At 40.3% G+C, this 13,986-nt stretch overlaps 1 protein-coding gene across 1 annotated transcript in view; it reads left to right on the top strand.

The window, feature by feature from the left end:
• Positions 1–13,986, top strand: part of CDH13 (cadherin 13) — a 329,961-nt gene that overhangs the window by 214,385 nt on the left and 101,590 nt on the right. The window contains exon 7 of the mRNA XM_062500268.1: positions 2,999–3,177. Coding sequence (XP_062356252.1) covers positions 2,999–3,177 — 179 coding nt within the window. The remainder of the gene's footprint in view (positions 1–2,998; positions 3,178–13,986) is intronic.

The raw sequence follows: 13,986 nt of genomic DNA, 5'->3' as shown, positions 1-13,986 counted from the left end.
AGTCACAAATAGGAAGCACAAAGGGGTGCAGTTTTCTGTGTTGATTCCCAAATAAAAACCAGACACAACCTGTACTAATACATAACAACATCCAAAGGCAACCCCACGTTTTACGTGCATTTTTACACATAATGAGAACTCTTGAGAATAGAATAACTTTGGAATTAGATTTAAATGCCACTTCAATGGTAGCCAGAAAGCAGTACCACAAAACTTTTGAGGGAAGAAACATAGAAAAAAAGATGTATCTAATTCTTTCCAGCTTTCCTCCCGGAGCAGGCATCTCTATGCAAAATGAATGTAAAATTCTGCTCGTCTGAGTTGCTGGAATTCTTATCTGTATGCACCAAAAGAATGATTGCAGGGAATAAGATAATGTCTAGTGAGTTGAAAGGTTAAAGAACTGCAGCTGGCAAATCAGAATCAGATTCAGCCATTGTGTTAAGACAGTTCTATGCCAGAGTAATGAGAGATTAGGGGATTTACATCAGATCTTAAAATTTACATGTGCCTTCCACTGTTTTATCATCAGAAATATTTCAGTAGGACAACTTTATAAATAGGATTTCTACTTGAATATATATTGTAATAAGTTCTGAATCTCTGCTGAACAACTCATCTAATAGATTAATAATAATAGCAACTTTGTATTTGCTCAAAATGTTTTCTACTGTACTTGAGTATGGCGTCTTATCAAAGAGCAGTCCTCCAGGAAACCATTGTGTACTGAAACCCATTTAATTTCACCTGAACTTGAGCACTCTTTAAGATCCCTGGAAGATTTGTCTTAGTCCTTATTTATTTCACTGAAACCTTGTGATTGGGAGACCCTTGTGCAACATGTTGCCTAACACTGATGTAAAAAAATCTTCTCAAAAATGTGATAAATGCCTAAAAAAAGCACATTGTGCTGTACTTGTGAAAAGAGGGTGAATCGTAATTCTTCTAAAAAAGAAAGCAGATCTTTTCTCTCTTTTCTTCTGAATCAGTCTCACACAAAGTAGGTGAAAATATCAGGTCTGGGATCATCTTGTAACACTGGAAAGCATGGCATGGCATCCAGTGGTAAGCTTTTTTTTTGAGCTGTCTGACCTTTAATCACTGCTGAATAAAACCAACATGCTGTCAGGTCTCTGTTATTTTTCTCAAGGGGGTCACTCTGCCTGAAGTAGCAATGAAACAAAACCATAGAAAGCTTATGTTCAAGGTCACTATGAGAAGAGGCAACACTTTGTACTCTGGGAACTACAGCAGGAGGGGGAAAAAAAAAGAAGATATTTATCTAAACAGAGTTGAGTTTGTTTAACAGTGAACAGGCAGTTGTTATGTCAGTCTATAAATGAGACTGGGTTTGTTTTTATTTTTGCCACAGTATTTCATTTTTATTTGATTTTTTATACCCAAGACCTTCAGAACAAAAATAAACACACTGTACATGAATGATACATATTTCTGTTGTTGAGGCACTTGCAGTCTAATGTCTTGGGCCTTGTCTGTATCAGGTTTTAACCTCTCATAGTCATTTTTCTGCAGAAGTCTCTGTGAATACTGAAAACAGATCCTATGGTCTTAAAGACCTATGAAGAAATGAAAATGCTGTTTTTAAAATGTGTTGATCATGATAGTTTAAAATAATACTTGCCCAGTCTGTGAGAAAGAGAAAGGGTGAGTTCCCACAGAGGATTTAATCTTTAAGAAGGAATTATGGCTCACTCTGGCACTCTGATTCACCAATGAGATAATGGTGTCAGTGAAGTTACTCCAATGGAAATGGTGCAGCTCACAGAATCTGATAATTGCTTCAGCTGGGATTTTTAGGCCAAAGACTGGATCCCTTCCTAGATTCCTTACTTTGTAGTTTGCTAATGTCTCACACTAATCTGTTACTCAACGTTGATTCACTATTGGAATTAATTTCTTTATTTGATATGGCTTTTTTTTGTCATTTGGTAGAATCTCATTCTGTCTTCAGCTCAGTATTACCAGAAATATTTAATCTTGCTGTGCCCATACAGTTTAGTTAGATTGCTTTTCAAACCAATGCTTACATTTACAGTTACGGATGAACTGATGAAGAAATCATTTAGGTCTAGAGGTGAGCATCTCACAGTTCAGCCCAGGTGTCTCATCATACCCTTTCTTTGTCTCTCAGTGTTTTATCAGCTTTTCACTGCTTTGTACGGTAGTACAGAGCAGATTAAATGCTGACAGAATTTTGCAGGCTGTGTCAGCCTCTGGGCTGCCTGTCTGGGGGAAGAGGAAAATCCTTGATCCAGGGATGCAGGATGTGTTCACCTCCTAAACACAGGACTGGCAGCAGCTCAGTCCTCTCTCTGCTAATTGTGATGAAGAAGCAGAATGAGGTTTTTTTTTTTTTCCTCTGCAGAACATTTAGGAATCTGTGCAGGGAGCTGCATTTACCTCTGCAGCAGAACTGTGTGCTCAGGGAATTTACTGTCAGAGACACCTTCAGCACTGGAAGGACACTGGGGCAATAGACATGGGAGCTTAGTGATGTTCATAAAACAAGCTCATAAATTTGTACAAATTGAAATTAGAACAATGTAGGCTTTAATAATTACAACATTTCTTACTGACAGAAATTGCATCCAGTAGAGTTTGAACTGCAACACCTTTCCATGCAAATAGAGACCTCCCTGTTATATCAGTATTGTTGTTTTCCCTGTAGCCACCTGTGGACTTTCTGCCTGCAGAATTTCAAGTGGAAGAGATACACATGTAGCTCATTTAGTGAAATGCAATTACCACGGATGGCTTCAAAGCACAGAGATACAGAGAATTTGTGTTAGGGCACACCAATCTTCTGCTGGTTGAGTAACAAACAAAGACAATACCAACACGAGCACAACCTCAATGCGGGGCAGCTGCTCAGTGGTGTTGCTGAGGTATTTACAGGTTGGCTGTCCCAGGCAGAGGCACAGACAGCCCAGTTCAGGAGGGTTTTTGCTCAGTGCCTGCTGTGTGTGTCCTTCCCCAGGAACCACGGTGATGCGCATGGCAGCGTTCGACGCCGATGACGCCAGCACGGACAACGCGCTCCTGCGCTACAACATCCTGAGACAGACCCCCACCAAACCCTCCCCAAACATGTTCTACATCGACCCAGAGAAGGGAGACATTGTCACCGTGGTGTCCCCTGCGCTGCTGGACCGCGAGGTGAGCCAGCGCTTTCCTTTCTCCAGTCTCACGTTTTAGTGCTTGCGCCTCTGATCTTCTGCTGGGGTGTGAGAAGAGCTCCTGAGAGTTGCTGTGTGGGGATTCAGGTGCTCATGGAACTGAATTGTTGTAGTAAATTGGCTGTGTGAGGTGGGGACATAGGGCAGTAAATAATGGAGGGTGAAATGTCTGAGTAGTTCAGGAGGAGGAAATGTCAGACTGGATTCCTGCTTGGGGAATAAGGTGTCTACACATCACCAGGCTTGAATGAGTGCCTTTCTGGAAAGGTCTTGGGCTGCAGGAATACCCTGTGCCATTCCTCTGCAGGATAACTGCTGGTATTAACGCCTGATTATTGGGAACCTCTGTAAATCCTAAATCACAATCTCACATGAAATCTGTTCTAGAATCATGGGAAGAAGAAGTGTTCTTTCCCCTGAAAAACTTGCTAGAAGGTATAAACACCAAAGGACACAAACTGGGGATTGAGGACAAAATCCTCGTGAAGGAGAACTTGTAAGACAGGAGTGGTTTTATCTCAGCGATTCTTATCTTGCTTTTCTTGGCATCTCAGAGGACAGTGTGCTATAGTAGACACACAGCAAGCAGCAAACCCTTCCAGCAGGTTTTCCAGTGCTCGGAAAAGAGAATGGATGTTGAGAGCAGCTCAGCTGATGCTGTTTGAGTGGAATTTGAGGCAGCAGCATTTGCAGGTGTAGCTCATGAAGATGCCCTGTCTTTGTATGAGGGGTGGGGGCAACATGGGATTGTTCTGGGGAGTTCCACAGTTCAGACACGGCAGAAACTGGTCCTGGTGAATCTGATTATTCATGATTTCCAGTAAAACCTGCAGCTTCCCTTGGTTTTACTAAAACCTTTATCTGCGTCAATAACTGCCTGTGATTGTAGGAGTGCTCTTTAAAACTGTAGCAGCCCTAAACATCAATTAATAAGCTGAATGAAAGTAAAAGAGTCTCTAGGATGGATATGGAGAAAACAATTTCTCATCATGACCGTGTATATGCACCAGAGGCTTGTATGAACTCTTTCAAGGCAAGTTAAAACACTGACTAAAATTACTCCTATTTTCTGTCTCTCTGTAATGTTTACCACTGCTTGGTCCTTGATGCTTTTGAGAAACTCTTTACTGCATTTAAGACAAATCAGCTGAATATAAATTTTTTGAGGAGTGGTTTTGGCCTTTTTTTTATTTTATTTTTTTTTTCATTTTAAGTATGATTTATTTTATGTTTGTGCATCAAAGGGAACAGGAGACTGGAGGTTTTGCCCACTGTGAGGCACTGAGATTTTAACATAGAAAACATCTGGCAGGTTTTGACCATACTGGATAGTCCATATTGTTTCTCCATGCATCAGCATTTTCAGTAAAGTAACTATGGCATAGCCTAGAAATTCTTGTTCCAGAGCAAAGGATCAAAATAGAGGTATTTGCACTAAAATTAAATAAAGTTTGGACATCTAGAGACCTCAGCATTTAAATCCAATTATGTATGTAGGAGAACCTTAGTATGCATTAGTAAACATCTCTGCTAATAATATTAACAAATGAAATAATATTTTTATTTCTAAAGTATTATCAAGAAACAGAAACTTATTTTTAAGTAGACACTTTTAAAACAAAATTTAAAAGGAGAAAGGAAAGAATTAACTGTTTTTCTGGTCAACTCCATCTGTGCATCTTAGCTATGTAGGATCATCTCAAAGTGAAGAAAAAATTTGTTTTAATTCCTACAAGTCTTCAAAATTTCTTTTTCTGTGTCTCTCATTTATTAAGTGGGGAGTTTGGAAATAGGGATGCTCCCTTTTAGGAATTCCCTGAGTGTTTGATGGGGCAGGGATGGGTGATGGAATTGCTTTGGAACTGTTTCCATAATGGAAAAAAAAAAGTCCTTCTGTCCTGGCTGCACAAAGAGGGGGTGCAGGAACCCCCCAGATTCCATCCAGCAGCATGCTCAGGGAATGCTTCCTGCCTCCAAGGAAACAGCACAGTGCAGGGCTTGTATTTATACACCAGCAGATTTTTATTTCTAAGTTTTTTAGATTCAGAATTGTTTCCAAAAGTGCATGATCCTAGGGGTTTAAAGCAAAACTCAGGTAATTTCTCAAAGAACATCCATTTTCATTTTCAGAAGGCAGGTAAGGACACATTTTTGAAGATTAATGTGGGTTGTTTTTTTTGTTTTTTTCTTTTTCTTGTGGGAGTTAGGCATCCTTGAATGTGTCAGTAATAAAGATTGAGGAGTGTTAGGGGGCAAATTATACCTCCAGGTATCCGTTGGAGAACACATTTTGATTCATAAATTCAGAGGAGAAGGATGCCCTCCATCAAAGTATATGGTCTAAATGACACAAAATAGAACACAGCAGGGAAAGGGAGTAAAAAAGCCAAGAAAAACAGGGGGAGGGGAAGAAGTTGGAGAGAAACCTTGAGGAAATGTTCTAAATTTCAGGGATGGAGACTCCAGTTCAAAGTGACACTTCCCTGCAGTGAAAGGAAAACAATGTTCCTCATGTGCATAAGTGAAGAAACACTGGTGGTCTTGTAGAATCGACTCTGAAATTTCCTTAATGGGTCAGGAATTGGGTTTTCTGCTTGCCCACAATGCTGTTTTGCCAATGTTACAGACTCCTGTGCTCTATAGGAAAGTAACTGTGATTTGTATAAACTTCATGCCTAAAGTACTAAAAGAAAGCTGCCACCACAGTTGCTTAAGTGAAATATTTACTTCTCACAGTTTGAGAAGTAACCTGCTTTTGCTTTTGATAGGAACTGCTGTGCTTAATTTGAGTTAAAGTTAACAAATGGTTTGATCTGTCTGCTGCATGCTGATCTGTATGCTGGTGTTTTTAAACACCTCCAGGAAACCAGTTTGAGTGTTCTGTGGTTGTGAGAGACCCTGCCCTAGACTGGGGGGAGTGGAAAGTGTGTTCTGCAATGTGTTCTGTCTGCTGCTGTGTTCTGCGACCATTTGAACCGACCTTGGTGCATCAATCTGCCATGGTTTGAATAATAAGTATTTTTTTTCTCTCTTTATGACTTGGGAAAATGGAGCTGAAAACCTTTTGCCGTAAACTGTGGGCAACGTGGGGTCGCATCAGCCCTCAGTGCTGGTGTTTGTGTGATCTGCCCTCAGGAACAAAAAATTGTTTTGGGGTTTGGAGCCTCTCCCTGCGAGGGGAGGCTGCAGGAGCTGGGCTGGTTACTCTGGAGAAGGGAAGGCTGAGAGGGGATCCCATCAATCCTTACAAATATTTCCAAGGTGGGTGCCAAGAGAATGGTGCCAGACTCTTTTTGGTGGTGTTCAGCTGCAGGACAAGCAGCAATGGCCATAACCTGAACCATAACAAGTTCCACTTCAATATGAGGAGGAATTTTCCCCGGAGGGAGCCGAGCTCTGGAACAGGAGCCCTGCCCAGGGAGGGAGTGGAGTCTCCTCTGGGAATGTCCCAACCCCACCTGGACGCTTTTCTTACTGAGTGGAACATTCCTGCCTTGGCTGGGGCTTGGACTGGATGATGTCCAGAGATCCCAGCTCTATTTCATGACTCTGCAAAAGTCAGCTGAGCATTCCTCTTAACCAGCAGCTCTGAAGGGATTTAAACCACCCCTCCAGCAAAAAGCAGAGTCTGACATGCAGCCAGTGCCTCTCCAAGTCCACAGCAGCCTCCTGATCCATACTGAGCAGCACGCTGAGTTCTGCAGGGACAGAAATGCTCTTTACAGCACAAACGTGCTCTGCTGGCACGAGTAAATCGCAGCACTGGGGTTCCAAGGGCTGAACTTCTCTGTAGGGGTAGCAGTGGAAAACAGAAAAATCTCACCACTTCTACATATGGACACCACCCTTTTTATTCATATTTTCCTTTTTGGAGATAGGTGTCTTAAGCAGTCAATATACTTATTACCTACTCCATCTAAATGCAAATGCTGAACCAACAGTGCACTCTCATTTTTAATGAAAAGATATTAATCTTTTCAGCAAATGCATTCCACATTTGATCTTCGTATTAACCTCTAAAATATTCATATTTACAGCAATTGTGGGAAAACATATACCTTGGAGCATATCAACTCTGAGTTGGAATAATTGTATCATTTTGTCTTGTCTTCTCTGACAGAATTCCCACTTGCACACCTTTAACTTGTTTTGCAGTATGGTAAATTCCAGAGCTATACCTCAGTTTCTATGGTTTAAGGGGTTTTAGTAACAGATACAGAAATATTTCATATTTCTTTCTGCTTAAAATACAAAATAAATAAGTTATTCACCGTTTCCCCTTGGTTTATGCATTTCTTACATTCTGGTTTCTGATGCTTGTAAACATAAGCAGCAGAAGGTCTTGAGTCTGAGGAAAACTCATGGGCCTTTGGTCTCTTTTCAGGGAATACTCCATAGCCCATAATATCTGAAATATTAGAAATGGGGAGAGAAAAAAAATCTTCCAATTGTAATTTTACTTATGGAAAAATGGACACAGATTGAAAATGCTTATTAGTGAGATGTAAAATTATATTAAAAGTTATTTTTATTATTAGTTTTTTAGTATTTGGGCTTAAATGCCTGCAGTGAGAAAAAAAACCCCAAAACTTAGTTTACCAGTAATGCTTAGTTTGATTTCTATTATGTTTTTGATGAAAAAACTCTTCAACCTGTTCTTGAATCTTGGAAGCTGCACAAAGGAGAAATAAAAGTAAGATTTATATGTCAAAATATGAGTAGTATGATTCAGGTTCCAAAGAGGAGAAGCTCCTATAGAGAGAACGTGAGAGAATCTATATGTTCATTAAAAAAAAAAAAAAATCAATTCTGTTTGTAGCTGTAGTGGCAGAGTTCCTACAAATCTTTCATGACATTGTTAGATAATTTCTGATTTCATTTAACACATAGCTTGATAGTCTGATTTAAAAAAAAAAAGCAGAAAAGAAAAAGAAAATTATCTGACAATGATAGGAGCAGAGTAAAAAACCGTGTAAAAATGGGGGGAAAAAAAATCCTGTAAAAATCCATGAGGGATGAGCATGTCACCTCAGGGGCTCGCAGGGAGCCTCTCCGGCACAGTGTTCCTGTCCCCTCCTGGGCAGGGAATGCAGCACCAGACCAGAGGCAGATCAGTCACTGCATCATTTGCTCCCAACGCAGCGTGCGAGATTCCCACTTGTGGGAAAAAGGCAGCCCTTGGATGAGCAGACGCTCTTGCTGTCCTGGGGAGCGAGCGGCTCCCTGCAGAAGCTGCTGCTTGGACTGCGTGTTTCGCATTTGCCTTTTCCACTGGAGCAGCCGAACCCCTGCAGATGCCCCCAGACCCCTGCCTTGGCCCCTCCGTGTCTCTGTTGCAGTCCTGAGCTCTCGTTTGTTGGGAGAACTTTGAAGGTGCAATCCTCTGGTCATCTCCTGCAGCTCTGCTGGCCAGCACCCACGTGTAGGAGACCCTTCGTGGTTTCATCCGGTGCAATGTGGGATAATTGCTGCGTGTCCTTGTCAAAGCTTTTAACCCAGAGCTTGCAGGTGGGATAAATTCCACTCAAAGGCCAGCGCATGTCCTTCCTCTCCAAGGAATCCCAAGATAGCTCGGAGTGGAATCTTTTTCTTGCTTTGTCTGTGTTTCCCTCTGACAAGGAGGGCAGAAGGAGCATTCCCAGTTCTTCATTAGGATCTTGGATTTATTTCTTAGGAGGGCCACTGGCTCTTCATTCTCCGAGTGTATTATGGACTCGGGGGATTCTGAGCTTTTGACTGCAACCTCCATTCTAACTCCCGCAGTTTGCTTCTTGGAAAATCTCCACTTTTCCCACAAGAGGATGTGAATATGATTCTTCAAACCTGCAGCTCTCTGTAGCTGCAGTAAGAAATACCGATATTCTCCCTGTGATATTTTGGGTTAGGAGTTTGGGTATCGCTACCTCCCGTGGCAGATAGTTTGCTGAACCTCTAGAAATGTCACTCATCCAAACATCTTGAGTTTTTCTGACACTGATGTATTGCAGAGAGATTTTAAATATCATCTTCAAGGCACTTACAAAGAGTGACACAAAACATGATATCAGCTGCCCACATATTTTGAATAGAGGCTGATAATGGAAATGTCTTTTTTTTCTTGGTGAGAGTTTATTTAAAAAAAAAAAGAGGAATATTAGCTTGATGGATGTTGAGATGTGAAAATCCCACTGTGACAAATGGCTGTCTATGAGGGGAAAAAAAGCGGTGGACTTAGAATAAAAAAAGCCTCCAGTTGCAGATTTTGCAGAGGAGCAGCTTAATTGCTAAATGGTTAATTGCTAAATGCTGGCACATATTCTGCTGGAACTAAGAGCAGGATGATCTTCAAAATTCATCTATGACTGAGGATTGTAAAACTTGGAAATTCCAGGCTGGGGACACACCATGCATTTTGTGGATGTTTGGGGCAGTGGTTTTCAGCTCAGGGAGAGAGGTGGGTGAGTACATAAACAGAAAACTAAAAATCAATGTTAACCATGAGGTAAGAGGTGCCAAAAGGTGAGAAAATCTGGAAGATTCTCACTGGCAATGTTTTTCAGCCCTTGCTAGGTACCAGAAGAATACCAAAATTTTGAAGTGTGTCACTACTGATTATTGCCATCTTTTCCCTGGAAGTTTCCCATTTCCAAACAGTTTTTACTGGCTGGACAAAATGAACCTGCTGCTATAGAAGCAGTGTGGAAGTATCAGAGTTAATGCTTAGAAACAGAACTTTTGGATATTTTATCTTCAAAGTCTGCCTTTTTATCACAAGTATCAATACTTTCAGAAGAGAGAAGAAAGCTGAAGAGAGAAGAAAGGAGGACATCTGGAAGTGGTCAGTTTACAACCAGCATCAATCAAGTTGAGTTAGCACTGGAAATAAATTGAATTACTTCAAAGTCACTGTAGGAATAATTGCTTCGTTTGGTGGAGGTGCAGCTTGGAGTACTTGGGACTCAACAAGAGTTACCCCAGAGGTGCTTCATCTGAATTTTTAATATTTTTTTTAACATGAAAAGGGTATTTTCAAATATGTAGGTGGCTATTTTAATTCTGTTACAATAATTCCAATTTCCCAGTGTGTTATTTTGGGATAATTCCTCTGGAACCAATGGGACTTTTCTTTTTTGATTCCCCAGCTGTCATCAGACAGCAGACACATCTTTCTCATTTTATTTTCACTTTCTTTTATCTTTCCTGTTTTCTTATGACTTTCTATTTTTAGAGTGCATGTAGCAAAAATCATTTAAAATATGCTGGTTTGTAGGAGATTGTATCTTAATGCCATCAATTGGGAAATTTCTTTCTCTCCAAATTCTCCCCAAATTTAAGTCTCTTTTGTGCTGGAGTATCTAATTACAATAACATTAATTATGTGTGTGTTCAACTTTTAGTTTTCAGTCTGTAGTGTAGAGTTTTACAAAACTCTATTCAAGGTTAAAATAAAACCCTTCTTAGTCTACGTGGATAACATTAATTTTTAGTTTTCTGTGCCTATACTCAGTGCATCAATTAAAAGGTAATTTCAGAAGGCAGAATGTGAATAAATATAATGAGTCATGTTTATCAAATTCTCCTCTGCTTCTCTTCTGGACGGGAGGATTCACTAGTGTTCCACTTGTAAAACATTCACAGAATTTTTTGCCTGATTGTTTTAAATTTTTGTATATTAAACAAATCTCAAAAATTGAAGTTAATTAAAATAATTAAAATTGAAATTAATTAAAATACAGCTGGAACATCCTAGTGAGACAGTGGCTGCCTCCGAGCCTGTTTTTACTTGCAAATGTCCATTTCACCCACGTTATGTACACTGAAGCTGCCCAGGCACTCATCCCCTGCCTCACTTTTGCTGATTGCTTTTTACAGTTTGCTTGTGACATCTTCAACTTGATCTTTCTTTTGTTTTCTTTTCTTTTTTTTTTTTTTTTTTTCTCCCCAAAGCAAACTTTATTTCCTTGAGAGGAAATCCATAAAGCATCATTCTCCCTGCAGAAAAAGTATGAGCTGACTCCCTGGAGACCAGAGATAAATCACTTTTAAGAGAAGATATTGTTCACTCAGAAAAGTAATTTGTAAACACTTTAAGTTTGTGCCATATTATCCCACCATCCCCAAACAGATACCTGCATCTAAAATACTGAAATATGAATTCTCCCTTGCAGGCTGATGGTACAGGGAGCAGTATTTATGAATGGTGGCTTTTCTTCTTTGGCAAACAACATCTGATGTCTTCAGAATACGTTGCCTGACACTGCTCATTTAATGACTTTAAAAATCCTGGATCACAACCTGCCCCGGATGAAATGGTTTCAGCATAAGAAATGAATATTTTTGCCGCTTAATTTTTCTTTGTGGTATTTGTATTGGGATGTTGCCCTGCATAAACATTAAAAGTGGGTTTAGGCCAGGCAGAGCTCCCACTGCAGGTGAGATGGGTGGTAGTGCCACGGCAGGGAGGCTTCCAGTCTTTGAAATGGGAAAGAATTCCATGAACAGTCATGGAAATATTCCAGCTTTAAGGAACTGCAGCAGAAAAAAGGCCCAGAATCTGACCTTTGCTTCCATAGCAAAGGGAAATAATAAATTTTATCCCAAATGTATTTCAACCTAATAAACATCTGTCTTGTATATTTAAAACTGCCGTTTCAGGATTGTAATTATATCATCTGAAAATAAGTCCTCCTCAAAAGAGAATTGAAGTGACAGGCTGAAGAAAATGAAACATGACATTGCTCGTTCTCCTTTCGTCCTAGAGCTAAAATTTAAATTAATTTTCTTCTTCTCTTCAGAAAGTATTTTAATTGGAAATTATTTTTGATTGCAGCTTTCAGAGAGGAATGGGATCCTTCCCATTGCATTGTTCAGTGTGTTCTTAATATTTTACTGAATTAATCTTTGCAGATATTTTATATAGTTGATAGCTGTGCTGGTAATTCTAAAGAAGGTTAAAAAAAGACCTGAGACAAATGTAAAGATTTTCACTTTTTTTTGTTTCTTGTCACTTTTTCATACAGATATGGTGTGTTTGTTGCCATAGTTACCTGCTTGTTGGGAGAAATGAATATTTGATAGTAGCAGTAACTAGACTGTAAAAATTAGATATGCTGCTTCAGTTCAATTTAGGTTTATCACACTTTTTTCTTTTTTTTTTTTACGGCTGAATTTTCATTATAAATGTTGAAGGAAAGTTGTAGAGTCATATTCCTCAGGGAGCTACAAGTCTCTGTAGCCCTGTAAGTTCATTCACACTCATTCCACAGCCCTCTGATGAACTAAAAGATCCTAATTAAATTTTCTTCCAATATACTTCAATTTTCAGTTTTCAGACCTCTTCTAATGGGAGCACCTCCTACAAATATCTTAATCTGGATATCACAGAGGACAGCAGTTGCCATTCCATGGCCACCACCGGTGGTGGCTTTCTGTGCTGTCAGCCTGTGAGGAATCAAATCCAGGGGTTTGGCCTAATCTCTCACTTCTGAATAATTTCTGGTTTGCCAACATCCTTTTTGACACCTGATTCAGCCCACACCAGGCAGAGGAGCTGCACACAGATCAAGGAATGCAGCTTTAAATGGCCATCCAGGCAGAAATTCAGGGGAAGTTGCATGGTGGAGGGGAAAAGGATCTTCAGAATAATAAAAAAGAATATGGGGTTTAATTAGAAAGATTCCAGGGATGGAGCAGTTGCTACTCTGGCATTTACCTCAGCCCTGGCACCTCTCTGCCTGCACTAAAATCTTTGGCAGAGAGGGTGACTTGAGGAAAACGGATGCTCTGGGTCATGTTGTCATGCAGGGCTGTCTCAGACAGGAGTGACAGCAATCGTGTTGGCTGCATTATCTTCCCTTACTCTAATTTCTCTTGTCTTAGAAATGTCTGCATCGTCTCTGTGTGCTTTAATGTAGCCTTGACACAATACATAACTCATGGAAGAGACAAACAAAGGGAGATCAGAGTTTTCCCAGGGGGTTTCTGCCTTTCCATGAGAGAAGTGCCTGAAATGAGGGAGAATTTTCAGGAGAATTTGTTAAAAATGCACTTCTAATATCTGGAAGCCTAGAGATTTCCACTAATGGGACTAACTGCTTGAGAAAAACGAGGCAAAGGCAGTAAAATCTGTGCTGGTGGTACTAATGGTCTGATTTAGGCTTTCCTGAGGTAACCAGAAAGTTGTTGCCATTGATTTTTTGGAAGTTGTAGCAGGTCCAGGAGAGCTGCTGGAGGAAATTGGAGATAGCAGGGCTTTTTGCTGGACTCTTGACTTCTCACCATGGCCTAATTATAATATTAAGGCATAGTGTTCCTGCCTTAAAAGAGAAATAATCACCAGGTTCTGCAGCTGCTGGCTGTCAGGCTCGAGGGTAGCAGCACTCTGGGACAGCAGTGGGTAAAAGCATTGCTTTTAGCAGTGTGAAGAGATGGCTCTGAGAGCTTCCGAGGAGAAATCTTTAAAACAGATTGGTTTGGGTTTTCTGACTTTTTTTTTTTCTTTTTTTTTTTTTTTTCCTGTGAGAAGTAAAAAGGTCTAAGTGTGATGAGAAAGTTTTAGAAGCTGTTATGAGTTTGGCCCTGGCTGTGCCTGCACTGGGATGGAGCTGTGGGGCTGAGCAGGGCATGGTGAAACCTTTTCTTGTCAGCAGTGGGGAGCCCTTCCCTGCCCCATCTGGGGCACAGTTCCCTTCCCAGCTCCCAACTTCCTGACACTTATGTACAAAATTGGATCAGTGTAAGTTTTTTTTTTCTTTTCTCAAGCATATATAATACCTGGAAGCTTATTTATTAAGCTAATATAAATACACCA

The sequence above is a fragment of the Cinclus cinclus genome, chromosome 11 (genome assembly GCF_963662255.1).
Source record: "Cinclus cinclus chromosome 11, bCinCin1.1, whole genome shotgun sequence".
Taxonomy (NCBI): Eukaryota; Metazoa; Chordata; class Aves; order Passeriformes; family Cinclidae; genus Cinclus; species Cinclus cinclus.
The sequence above is the reverse complement of the archived record's forward strand: the minus strand, read 5'-3'. Positions and strand labels throughout refer to the sequence as shown.